Source organism: Pholcus phalangioides, unplaced genomic scaffold (genome assembly GCF_987345545.1).
Source record: "Pholcus phalangioides strain wild (caught in Gottingen) unplaced genomic scaffold, Ppha-v1.0 ptg000172l_1, whole genome shotgun sequence".
In the NCBI taxonomy this organism is placed as follows: domain Eukaryota; kingdom Metazoa; phylum Arthropoda; class Arachnida; order Araneae; family Pholcidae; genus Pholcus; species Pholcus phalangioides.
The window spans coordinates 9,014,632-9,028,404 of NW_028301637.1; the positions used below are offsets into that span (position 1 = coordinate 9,014,632).

The 13,773-nt window shown below is 35.8% G+C and overlaps 1 protein-coding gene across 2 annotated transcripts in view; it reads right to left on the bottom strand.

The window, feature by feature from the left end:
* Positions 1-13,773, bottom strand: part of PolrMT (mitochondrial RNA polymerase) — an 83,390-nt gene that overhangs the window by 25,794 nt on the left and 43,823 nt on the right. For both annotated transcript variants that reach the window (XM_089255823.1, XM_089255822.1), the window contains exons 14-19: positions 11,231-11,310; positions 8,239-8,326; positions 7,970-8,105; positions 6,601-6,734; positions 486-586; positions 159-279 (exon numbers count right to left, since the gene is read on the bottom strand). In XM_089255823.1, coding sequence (XP_089111949.1) covers positions 159-279; positions 486-586; positions 6,601-6,734; positions 7,970-8,105; positions 8,239-8,326; positions 11,231-11,310 — 660 coding nt within the window. The remainder of the gene's footprint in view (positions 1-158; positions 280-485; positions 587-6,600; positions 6,735-7,969; positions 8,106-8,238; positions 8,327-11,230; positions 11,311-13,773) is intronic.

Below are 13,773 nucleotides of genomic sequence, written 5' to 3' on the forward strand. Positions count from 1 at the left end.
ATAGTGATGATCACTGGTGTTTTATTTTTTGTATTTTGAATGACTATTGGTGAAATTCATCTTTCTATAACATTTATACCTTTGCCTGAATTTATTTATTTAACCAGGATCGCATTATTCACAATAAGCATAAATGTATTTTAAAGTTGAAGACTTACATGATTAGCAATACTGAGCTTATAAAGGCAGTCAAACCAAAGACTTGCAGTTTCTAACTTTTTTTTCTTAAGTATGGCTTTCTGACGTCGAATTTTTCTTTTTTCTTCATCTGACATGAATCTGAAAAAAAAAAGTATTTTACAACAAAGGGAAAAACCACAGAATATTTCAATCCGAGCTACAGTATTTCAATAATTATTTACCACAAAATATGACTTACAATATTTGAACTTAACAGCATATGTGTATACAATTCAATTTTAAAAAAGTTTATAAATCAGCAAAAATTTTGCAAAAGATTAGAAAGAATGAAAAACCAAACTCACGATTTCAGTTTTGGTGGATCAGGAAAAGTTTCAGGATTAAGAGGAACATCTAACTCCTCACAGCCATTATTTTTGAAAACATCAATAACAAGATCTAACATCTAAATAAAGATCGAAACTCACATTAATTCAAAATTTCATAGTTTTCGAAGCTTGCTTCATCCATAAATATTCACAGGAAATCAATAAAAAAAGCGAAAAAAAAAATTCATTTCATTTGCTTTTTTTGTGGATTTCCTTCTGTGATTATATCAGGCAAAGGATTATTTACTCTTCCATATAATAAATATACAGAAAACCTCTCTTCTCACTACCCCATATATTAAAGACTTAAAAAAACCTTACAAATTCAATCACGCTATAGATTACATTTGTAATAAACTAGTGTTTGTGTACACATGCACTTTATTGGGTGTTATAAATATGACTAAGCCTGTTTTCAAGTAAATAAAAGACATTTGTGTGTTTTAAAATGAAAGAAAGATTTTTTTAAAGTATTTTCAACAAGAAACTGAAACATCCATTCATCTGTCAGATAACAGATTCCATGAAAAAAAGAAGTCAGTTTTTTTTTGTTTTTTTTTACAATCCATTCATCAAGAAATATTTTGATATTGACTCTTCTTGGTGCAGACTCTTCCTTGATCTAGTATTGATCTACAAAATACAGAGAGGACTAACATTCTCTTAGAGGTCAATATCATTGCTTACACCAACTCAACAGCACAAGAGCCCATAAATTTACTATCAGAATTCCATTCTGCCGAAATAATACAAGATACCTCAGTTTTTGTATACGCACAGCCTGTACATGGAACTCATTTCTAAGTGAGATTGTGACGAAGCCTGCAATCCATCAGTTCAAGCCTGCCTTAAAAAAATCACAATCTGTCTCCAGATCTATGATGCTTTTTAATTTTCTTTTTCTATGAAGAATTTTCACTTTTTTCATCATTTCTGAGCAAGCTACTGCTATGTTGTTATGGTTGTAAAGCATTTTTGCCTCTGGTGTTTTAGTGGTTGAAAGAGATGGTACTGAGCTATATACAAAACCACAAGAACATTAATTTCGATTTTTTTTGGACTGAAACCGTTTTCCCCCACCTTTCATATGGTCCCCCCCCCCTGCACTATACTCGTCCTTTCATATGAGACTTAATTTCATAGCTTTTGGAACCAATACCACTGTATATAGACATTAAGAAATGCTTGGTTGGGTAACATTTAATGCAGTAGCAAATTCTGATTGTGTTTGAAAATGATCTTCATTCAGTGGAGCTTTTGTAATGGTTATAATCCTAATCGTTCCATGTGATATTATTTTTCTTCTCATTTATGAGAAGCTGTATGGCAATACTTTGATGTTCTTGCTTACTGTGTGTAAATATGAAATTTTTTTTTTTTTTGGTCTCTGATTTAACTAGAATTAAACCACTTTAAACTTCTAAACAATTGGCTAAAATAAATTGTTCAGGTTATGGGCCAAGCAGTCGCAAAATTCCAGTTGCGTCGGCATCTTCTTTAAAATTTTTGCAGGATAATTGCGCTGTGGTGAACCGCCATCCTCACGTGGTGTTTCCCTATTCTAGCGTGATTAGGCTTAACCATCTTATGTACTGTGTGATTTATTAAGATAGAGTTCAAACCAAATATCGAAAAACTTGAAGGTTCCAAGAATAAGACAAAGTGGAAGAGACAAATAGAATTACTTTTGCGGCACAACAATGTTTTGGGTATCGTGAATAGCGATCGCCCTGAGCCGACCGATCCTGGTGCGGCTACCAATGCTGAGCAAAAGACTGCTTTTCAAACAAAAAGCAAAAGTATATGAAAAGTGACGCTTTAGCTCAATTGATATTGGTGGGTGCTATGGACGATGCCAATGCAGAGTTGACGTCAATGTGCGATTATCCGAAATCAATCTGGGAAAAGCTAATTTCAATTTATGAGCAAAGTTCCAGGCAGTGCGTCAACCATCTTATGGAACTGTTTTTTCACCAGTGAGAAAGATCCCTCAGAGGATATTGTAACTTTAATTTCGCGGCTTCAACGAAATTTCAGTGAACTCAATGATGAGTTAAAAAGACTAGTGAAAACAGAATTGCTAGATCTTTTACTGATGAGCAGGATCATGTCCACTCTTCCAGCAGAATACTTCGAGTTTAAGAGCGTCTGGGAGTCTGTTCCTATACAAGAAAGAAGAATTAATAATAATAAGTTGACAGAAGACTGCAGCTTATTGAGATGAGGCTGCCCGTCAAATCCGAAAGTACTGCCTTGGTGGCGTCAAAAAAGCCTTTCAAAAAGTTTGACAGAAAATGTTACATTTACGGGAAAGCTGGTCATCTGGCACAAAGAATTGTAGACAAAATGGCAAGAAAGATAAGCCAGATGGTGAACACATTATCTGAAGAACACATAAAGGCATCACCAGCTGGCTTATCTTTCTTGCCATTTTGTCTACAATTCTTTGTGCCAGATGACCAGCTTTCCCTTAAATGTAACATTTTCTGTCTTGCTGATAGTGGAGCATCAGCTCATATGAAAAGTCACAGTGAGTACTTTGTGTCATTTAATCCCTTCTTAACACCAAAAACGGTGTATGCATTGAAACGAGACAATCTTTGCCTATGGAGAAGGAACTGTTGAAGTTGAAATGCTCATTGCTGGGAGATGGATTAAGAATCACCTGGAATCTGTGGTATATTCCTAACATCAGCAAAAATATATTCTCAGTTGGTCAGACTCTGAATAAAGGATTTGAATTTCAAGCAACTAAGCAGGGGTGTGCTTTTACTAAAAATGGAATTGTGCGTTTGACTGAAGATAGAACTATACAAGGGCTGTATGCCTTGAAGATGAGGGTAGTGATTCCAGTAAAATCTGTGGAAGTATACATTGCTACAGCTCAAATACCTCTACAGATATGGCACGAGAGGCTGTGTCATCAGAATTCAAAACATCTGAAGGCAGTTTCGGACAAGTTTGGAATCAAAGTGCAGAGTTCTGATGGAGAGTTATGTGAGGAATGCAACTTTGGAAAGCAGTGCCGGAATCCCTTTGGAACCAGACCTAATTTTCCAGGAGGCCTTGTTCATGCTGATGTGTGTGGTCCTATGCATCAAAAGTCATTGGGTGGAGCTAAATACTTCCTATGTTTTAAAGATGACTTTTCAAAGTACTATCGTGCATTTTTTATGCAGTCAAAATGTGAAGCCTCCAAGTACCTTCAGATTTTCTTGAATGAAGTGAAAAATGCTGGACACACAATCAAGGAATTCCTTTGTAATGGAGGGACTGAATTCCAGAATGCAGAGGTTCATGCTATACTTGCAAAAGATGGAATAGTGTCTCGTATATCCATGCCGTACACTCCTGAGCAAAATGGAGCTGCAGAACGAGAGAACAGAACCCTTGTTGAAAGCGCAAGGAGCATGATAAATGGGCGAGAACTTCCATTGAAGTTGTGGGCAGAAGCTATCAATACTGCTGTCTGTGTGCTGAAGAGGACTGGTCCCACTACAGTGAAAGGAAAATGCCCTCATGAACTGTCGTTTGAGAAAGAAGTGTCTAGCATTGATCATTTGCGTGCCATTCGCACAAATTGTTTTGCACATGTGTCCAAGCAATGCAGGAAGAAATGGGACAAGAAGAGTGAGAAGGGTGTACTTGTGGGTTAGAGTGGGGCGAAAGATGGTTACCAAATCTGGATTAAACACCACAACAAAATTATTCTAAGTCGAGATGTTTTTCAACCCGAAAAAGTGAACTGTGTGGTTGATAATGTCCCTGTAACAGAAGAGAATTGATAGCCTTTGGAAGTCGTTATGAAACCAACCACTGTTACATGTTCAGATGTCTGGGAAAGTAGTCATGAAGGGGAAACTAGAGCTGATGCTTCAGCCGAAGATGAAATAAAATGTGGTCTGCGAGATATATATAGAAACACGCTGAAACCACCAGCACGATTGAATGATTATGTTCTTTTGGCAGAGCACTGTGAGCCTGAAACATGCAAAGAAGCTATCTCCTCTGAAAATTCAGATGAATGACTGAGTGCCATGAAAGAAGAAATTTATTCGCTACTAGCTTATGAAACATGGGAACTTATGAATCTCCCATCCAACAGAAAGACAATTTGGTTGTCGCTGGGTCTTTCGTCTAAAGCACAATGCAGATCGGTCTATTCAGCGCTATAAAGCTAGACTTGTTGCCAAGGGCTTTAGTCAGAAAGCTGGTATCGATTTTTCAGAAACCTTCAGTCCAGTTGTGAGGTGGGATACAATAAGGACTGTTTTGAGCATTGCTCCCAGTAAGAATCTTAAACTCACTCAGTTTGATGACAAGAGAGCCTTCCTGTATGGAGAACTTCCTGAAGAAATTTTCATGGATCAACCTGAAGGATTCACTGATTGCACGAAACAAGTTTGTAAACTCCTCAAAAGCATTTATGGTCTAAAACAAGCACCCAGATATTGGAACGAGAGGTTTAAGAAGTTTACGGCAGAGGCCGGGTTTCAACAATCATCATTTGATCCATGTCTATTTGTCAATGATGAAAAATCGATCCTTCTGTTTTTGTACGTCAATGCTGACATAATAGCTGCCAATGAAGCAAATTCATGTGAAGAGTTTCTTATGAAACTGAAATCAGAATTCTCTGTGGTTGTAGAGATACCTGGTTGTTTCCTGGGGATGCAAATTAATACCCTTGAAAATGGAGACATATTTATACACCAAGCTGCTTATTGCAGAAAAATTTTGGATAGATTCAAAATGTCTGAATCAAAATCAAAACCAGTTAGTGTCCCAATGGAGAAAGGCTCTATGGTGACAGATTCTGTTTCACTTTCAGCAGATACACCCTATTGTGAAGCCGTTGGGAGTTTGATGTTTCTGGCAATTGTCTCAAGGCCTGACATCTGCTTTACAGTTGGAGTTTTTACAGGTGTTGGATAAACCTCAGGAAATACATTGGAGCATCGTAAAAAGAACATTGAGGTATCTGAAGGGTACTGTGGACTGTGGGATAATGTACAAACATAAGGCAAAGTGTGACCTAGAGTCATATAGTGATGCAGATTATGCTGGAGATCCTCTCACAAGGAGGTCAACCACTGGAATGATATTCATGTGCAGTAGAGGAGCAGTGTCCTGGAAGAGCCAGTGTCAAAAGTGTGTAGCCTTGTTAACAACAGAAGCAGAATTTGTGGCTGCCAGCCAAGTGGGTAAAGAAGCAATTTGGCTACATTCTTTGCTTCGAGAAATGATTGGTTCCACAGAGCCACCTGTGTTACAGATCGATAACCAGAGTGCTATTCGTCTCATAAAAAGCCCTGAGTTCCATAAGGGGCTATTCAAGTATTACGTAAGCAGATTTTTAGCCATTTTTGACCCCCTCCCCCCCCCCCTTGTCAGCAAAATTTCGTCTGGTTTTATAGAGCACATTTTTGGTTTTTTTAGGAATAATTTTTAGTTTTTATAGAGCATGAATGCATTTCTATAGAGCATTTTCTGCCAGTTTTTAGGTTATCAAAACTGGTAGAAAATACCATTTGTTACACATCCTAGCCCTAGTCAAGTGCAACAAAATCATTATTTTTAAACTGTCAAGATCCCTCTTCACAAGATGTATTTGATAAAGCAATTTACCGCAAGTTCCCAACAGTAAATGATGTATGTCTATTGTGTAAAAAAAAAAAATTAAATGAGGCAAAACTTCCTGCAAAGGCTGTTTTCCAGGAAGGCAAAACAGCATTAACTGGCACAAAGCTTGGCATTTTTGATGAGGTAATTCTTGATTTTTTTATACTTTGCACAGCTGCCACACACATATTAACATAAACTGTCAAAACTTTCAAATACAAAAGTTTCCAGATTATTAGGTATGTAAGCAGTGTGAGTAATGCCACCAATAAGACATAAAATGGTTCTCATCTGCAAAAACGATTGGAACCAGATACAATGGTTTCACACATTAGCACATACATATTCAGTCAAATTATTTAGACTGATTTTCTTCCCCGTCTCATTAATTTGATATACAAAATTATAATGAAAATTACGAAATTGAAAATATTTTTTAAGCTAACCATGCAATGAAACATCAACTTACTGGCTTGTTAATTATCCAGGGACACATAGAAAGGCTGTTCAAGGAATCATAACATGGATATAACTGATCATTAGGAACTTGGTTGTAGTAGGAGTTTTGCTGGTATGAATGAGGCGGCAGTCGAATGATTGGAGCTGAATAAAAATAAATGACATATGTTATGATAGAGTGCCAATGGTATTCAAGCCATGAAATATAATAAGTAACATTCTTAACAAAAATTCAATCTAGTCATATTTTGGCTAACAAATAGATAATTTGTTCCAGAATCACATTCATACATTTAAAATTCAATTCCTTGGTTTCTATGAAAAACGATTTAATTCATTCCAGGTACAGGAATTTAAAAATTAGTTTTACAAAACACTACAAAAAAAATACAAAAACTGATCGAAGGCTGAGACAAACAATCTCACAATAAGATAAAAGAGAATTTAAAGGAAGATACTGAAGACATTTTCATTTTACACTATGAACACAACCCAGTTGGGTTTGTAAGTATTCTCTAATGTGATATGCAGTCAACTCATTTCTGTCTCTCATACATTGCTCTTCTCTGAACCCTTTTTGGCACATTTATAAGTGGTGTAGAATGAATGTACCATGGTTCTTTACACAGGAATATAAATTGTACATAAAAAGAAATTTAATAAGAGATTAGACTATAAAAAAATGATCTATAATATCCAGACCATTAAGATTCATACTAAGTGTCTCACCCTAAAAAGCTGTGCACACTGATATTATTCAAGTATAGGCTTTTTTTTATGCACCTTAAGCTTCGCTTAATCAATAATTTTATTTAAAAAAATGACTCAAAAGCTTTCTGTATGGGAAATGGAGGTGTAACTGGAAAGTGATTCTGAGGCAGATATAAACTAATCAGGCTCAAAAGACAATAATTCTGATAATGACTGTGAAAATTCAGCCCACAATGCTGCTGTGTCATGTGAGCACATGCATCTATGTCAACCAAAAACATTTATTAGCCGATGTAGAGCTATTGCAAAAACAGCTTTGTTATCCGAAAAATTTGTAAGTCAATGTATCACTGTAATACAGAAATGAAAATTCAATGAAAGGAAATAAATCTTTTGAAAATTTAATTTATGAAAAGCAGTTTTTTTTAAAGTATTGTTATGATTTGTGAATGGCGTATAGATGCCAATATAGAAAAGTATAATTTTTTTTTCTACAAAAACTTCTTCCATTCCTCAAGATTTCTTTATCATGAATAAAGTTGGAACATATTATATGTAGCAAAATATGGTAATTGAAGTGAAAAATTCAATCAACATAAGATTAAAAGTGACAGTCATTTTTTTCACATCTCAAAAACATCAGACAGAACAAGATTGTGGAACCTTACTTGAAGTCATTAACAAGCCTCCTGCATCAATACGAGTCCATGGACGAGGTGGGCAGACCATTGGTACCATGCTTACATCAAATTCTAAATGATCCAATCTGGCATCATGATACATCTTACATATTTTAGGATGGGCCTAAAACAACAAAGTAAAAACGAAGTAAGCATACATGGATCTGGATAAAAATAGAGGCACATTTAAATATCTCAACAATAAAATCATGGAAATTCATAAGAAATATTTGCGAAGATTTTGCTTGAATGCCTACCCTCATCTGAAGAGATGTCTTTACATTGCTCTTCTCTGAACCTTTTTTGGCACGTTCATAAGTGGTGTAGAATGGACGTACCATGGTTCTTCACACACGAATATGAATTGTACATAAAAAAGAAATTTAATAAAGGGTTAGACTATAAAAAAATTGCATCAGACAATTTACACAACTGCCAAAAAATTATGCCCCTTATAAACATTGTTCTGAGGGAATTCTAACGAAAATTTACATGCCAGAAAGTGTTTGTTATGGGGCAATTCAAGTATTACGTCAGCATTGGGGAGGGGGGGGGGGATTCAGATTTGCTGACTTCTGATGAGAGAAGGGTGTTTGAATGATGATTATGTCATCAACCACACTTTATGAAAATATGAAATATTCTTCATGAAATGACATCATCAATTTGTATTCTTTGTGCATATTTATTTACTATTCCCCTCAAAAACTTGACCATATGTAGTGTGGGCCCACCCTGTGCTACAGTCAAGACCAGACACATCTGCAATGATTCCATCTAATCGCATTGACAGCTATACAGGCTTCCCTCACTTTATGCGATTAATTGGCTCCATAAAATAGTAGAGCAAGACAAAATTGTATAAAGTGAGTTGAATTTAACCCTACAATGCATGATTTTTTATTTTTATTTTTCCATAATTATTGAAGCCTTTAGGAAGCTGGGAAAAATATTAAAAAAAAATCTATTGTGAATTGTACTTATACAGGGTCTTAAAGAGGACGTAAAATCACATATAAAATTAACGTATTGAAATATTATTACTTTCCAAATATATAACTACCTACTTTATGATTCAAACTATAGAAATAAAACAAAATTGAATTGCTAACTTCAACGTAAAAAAAAATGCAAATAAGTCATTTCGACCCTACAGTGCATGATTTTCTTTTTTGACAGGTGACAGAAGATTTATATTTCTTTTTTTAATTGAGGAGTTTTACTGCTACCTATGAATGGGTTTCGAAAGGAAATTAAAAATGGGAATAATGAATGTCTCAAACACGAAGTTGCCAAGTGTAGTTGGCAATGGGGAAAGAAACATATTTAAAGTAGATATTGCCGATTGGCAACAGTATGCACTGTAGGGTTAACATGGGAAAGATAGGGATAGCAAGTTGGTTTCATCAGAAGAATTAAAAAAATTGAACCCAACAGCAGAGGAACTTTTTAATGAGTTATTCAAACTTATGAATGAATTTATTTTTTATTTTATTTATTGGACTGAGAGCATAAAGCATACAATCAAAACAACCGAGAAAGAAAGATACAAAAAAAAACAAAAAAACAAATCCCATGAATATAGGCAATATACAAATACAAATACAACGCCACAACAGGCAAATTGCCCAACGAGGTGGCTGACTTAAGATATCATGGATTCCTGAGCCATTTTTTGGAGGCCCTACCTACTACTGCTTCACCACACATGCACCCCCCACACCCCCTCCTCCTCCTCCTCCTCGAAACCCCCAACCAATGTGCGTGTACGTGTAGTGCAACCTGACGTAAAGTTTGTTTCTGTGTAATGCTTGTTATGTGTAGTGCTGCCATCTGCCACCAGTTTTTTTTTCTAACTATGAGTGAAGTGTTATGATTGAATGATTTATCGTTGTAGGACTGTTGCTCTCTGTGGCGAGACTTTTTAACGGGGAGATCGGCTCGCATTTGCGCCTTGAAGTTGGGAACCACAGAAAACCAACTTCAGCCGACCACCACTGTGGGGTTCGAACCCGGATCCTCGCATCGCGAGTCCGTCACTATAACCACTCGACCACCACAGCGGCAAACAATTCATTCAATATGAATGAATTAAATTAATGGTTTTGCTGTCTTTACTGCTTCTGATTGATTTTAATGAGTGGGCATGTTTTCTTTCCTGAGGAGCCTGGTATGATAGGCTGATAACTCTTTTTAATGAAACAGTTGAGATTTCACTGACAAGCAACATTTTTCATCTCGTTACAAAAACCAGAGAATTCTGCATATTTCTTAAAAATATAAAAATTATAGTTTCATTGAAACCATTTTTTTATTAAATTTTTTATAGCATTGTCAATGTGTTGCCAAATGTTGTTCACCAGTGAGATCTAGTGAGTTCTATCTGAGAATTTCTCTCAATCTGGAAATTTTGCTGATAAGGGGAAGGGATGATTATAAACAAACACCCTACACTCTTAGCTACATTATAGAAAATTAGAGCATCGCAATTGGCCAAAATGAATGATGAACCATTACATCACTCATCATCAAATTTTTGCTGGCAATGTTTACAATATACTTAATTGTACTTGAATCCGACATCTGCAACTGTGACAATTGTTAGAGCACAGGACACACGTATCGACGATTGAGTGTTCGATTCTCTTTCAAACCTATCTGAGATTTCTCCCCCATCCTTCCATCCATCTTCGTTTTTATTTATTGATTCATTAAAAATGCTTTCATTTTTTTATAATTTAATCAAATGCAGTTAAGGTGCATCAGGATGAAAATAGTAACAGCTCACAAAGTGAGCCGAGTGAAGCTGGATCCTGCTATCATTTATTGATTCACTAAAAATGCTTTAATTTTTCATTAATGAACTTCGAAATTTAGTTTTGGCAAAAGCTCCGCCCTGTGACGTTTTGTTATCTTTCTTGTTCATAGTAACCAATCACTGGTGTGCTAATGCTTCCTGTGTTACTAAGAATGTAGGGATTGTAATTATATGGGAGTGGGTCAAACATGCTAAAAATCTAATGACATAATATTTGAATGTCCTCTACATGTGTTCCTAATGTCAGGTGTATGTGTCATGTGTTCAAGAAGTGCTGCCATCTACTTTTGAAGTGAAAGATGCTTGAATTTTAGTGTCTCCAGCAACCCGTGCAGTATGTATCACATATATTTCTGAGCTCAACGTATAGATAAGACCAGCTCACATTTGCGCCAATTTAAATTAGCAGTAGGAATCAAATTAAAACCTACTTTGTCTTTGATCTTTTCTGCATTTTACTAACATCAAATGAAGCACTCTCCAAAAGAATTTCATACAAGAACTTTCCAACCTACAAGAAAAAATAAATAAAATTATTATTCAGACCAGGTTCCAGAATCTTTCCTATTCATGAACTGGATATGGCAAGCTCTAAAAATATAAACAACTCCACTACATAAAGTTATTGTTTTATAAGGCTCTCTGTCATTCATTTACAGTGCAAAAACAAAAACCAAACTTTACCAATTACATCATGTTTTGAATATCCAACAAGTGTGGTTTTGACAAAGATTTAAAAATATTTCATTTTATTTAGAATATTCATATTATTTGAATTTAAGTTAGTTGTTCTTGAACCAAAGAAAAAACAGACCTGATAAGTTAACATTCCAACTTTTCTTTCAGATGAAGAATTGAAGGATGTTTAGTACAATAAAACCCTCATTTTACAGGCACCGACAAGACAAAAAAAATTGTAAAAGAGAGTTTATTGTTAATAAGGGGTTTGAAATGCATACCTTTATTATATGGGGGGGGGGGGCTGCTGAATAGTCTTTACTTGTTAACTAGGAGAAGATCCTTCAATTGCTTCATTATGAGGACTTGAAGGAATCGACTAGGAGTAGAGGCTTAAGGTCCAATCTACACCTTCTCCTGGTGCAGTCCATAAGAAGCCATGTTTAACACGTGGTGAACAGACACAGATGGGCTCTCTCCAACCCTCACTGGCCAGCATGGAAGATTATGGCAAAAAACCTCTCAAAAGAAACATGAACTCTGTTTCTAAACTAAGGCCCTCCATCCCCAGCAGTCTGAGTGTCCCTGGTTACGGCTGCAATCATCAAGACATGAAGACAGAGGGTGTTAAGAATCTCTGGGTTGGACTAGGTTGCCATAAGATGATGACCTTGGCCACATATAATGGACGATCTCATCAAAAAATCATTTACAGGAGTTGGAAGAACAGGAAAGAATAAATTGCGACATCTTAGGCATCCGTGAAGTAAGAAGAAAAAAAGAGGAGGAAATCGAACTTGCCAGTGGACATGTATTTTATTACAGAGGAACAGATAATGGAAGAACTAGTGGAGAAGGATTTTTCATTCATCAAAAGTGGAAAAATCACATCATTGAGTTAGATAGCACATCTGATAGAATTGCAAAGTTGGTAATGCAAATATCAAGCACATACAGGATAGAGATTATTCAAGTCTATGCACCAACAACAAGCTATTCTGAGGATGAAGTAGAGGACTTTTATAATGAATTAGAATGATAAAAGAAACCATCATATCAAAACAGTAATGGGTGATTTCAATGCTAGAGTTGGAGACAGATGAAATGGTGAAAGCTCAGTCAGAAGTCATGGTTATGGTGCACAAAACAACAGAGGAAATAGACATTGATTTTGCAGAGAGTGAACATCATGAATTCATTTTTTTAAGAAACCCCAAAGAAAGTGGACGTGGAGAAGCCTAACTGGAACAAACAGCAAGATCGACTACATCCTATCTAATAAGAAGCAATTTTATCTAATATGAAACATATGATTCAAGACTGCAGTTCTCTCAACATTTCGAAAAGGGAAAAAAAAAAACAGATTGTGAGGAAAAACGAAAAAGACGTTTTTCCTCACAAGAGATTATTTAGGGATTGTTTTCAGAAGTGGAGATGCTTTTTAAATAAAGTAGGGAATGTTTAGGGACAATTAGGGATTTTTTGTAATTTTCGTAAAAGTTCAGGAGATTTAAGAATTTATCGGAAGGTCGAGAGATGAAGCGAAAATTTGGGAGACTTGGCAGCTATGCAATGGATCACATCCAAACAGCCAGGGAACTTATGGAGAGACATAAGAGACCCCGTTTACATGTGCAATATTGCCTTAGCATTGGGAGTTCCAGCACTTGCTCGATGACTTTTTCCTTCGTAAGGAAATAAATGGAGATCAACATTGGTGAAAATTCTTGAAGCAGGTTTAAAACCTGCTTTTTCTATTTCCCATGTAAACAAGGCCAAGGAATAGAAATTACCATTGTGTATGGCTTTCATTGATTTTGAGAAAGTATTTGCTTCTCTCTTCACATCTGCTGTTGTTAAAGCTCTATAGTCTGTTTCAGGTTAACTTTGCAGTGAAGAGGAAGCTACGAGGGAACCGAATCACTTGTTATGACAACGAAAGCCTCTTAACCTATGTATCGATGCGCGGCCTCGGTAAGGTATGGCTGATTCTCGCCAATCTCGCAGAAAAAAATATTTTTTACATATAATGTAATGCTTGTAGAAAAAAATTGCAGTCAGTTAGTAACAATTAGCTAATGAAAAAAAAAAACCATCGTAGATTACTTTCAGAAATGAAAGTGCGGTTTTTGAAATCTTTTTTTTTTATTTTTATTGAAAAGTATCTTAGTAACTCCTATTAACCCGGTTTTCACGTTTGAATTTGGGAATAGCCCCAAATAATAATAATAAAAATGATACGGAAAAATTTAGAATTCTTTAACTCACTTTTCTTGCCGAAATTTCCGTCTCTCAC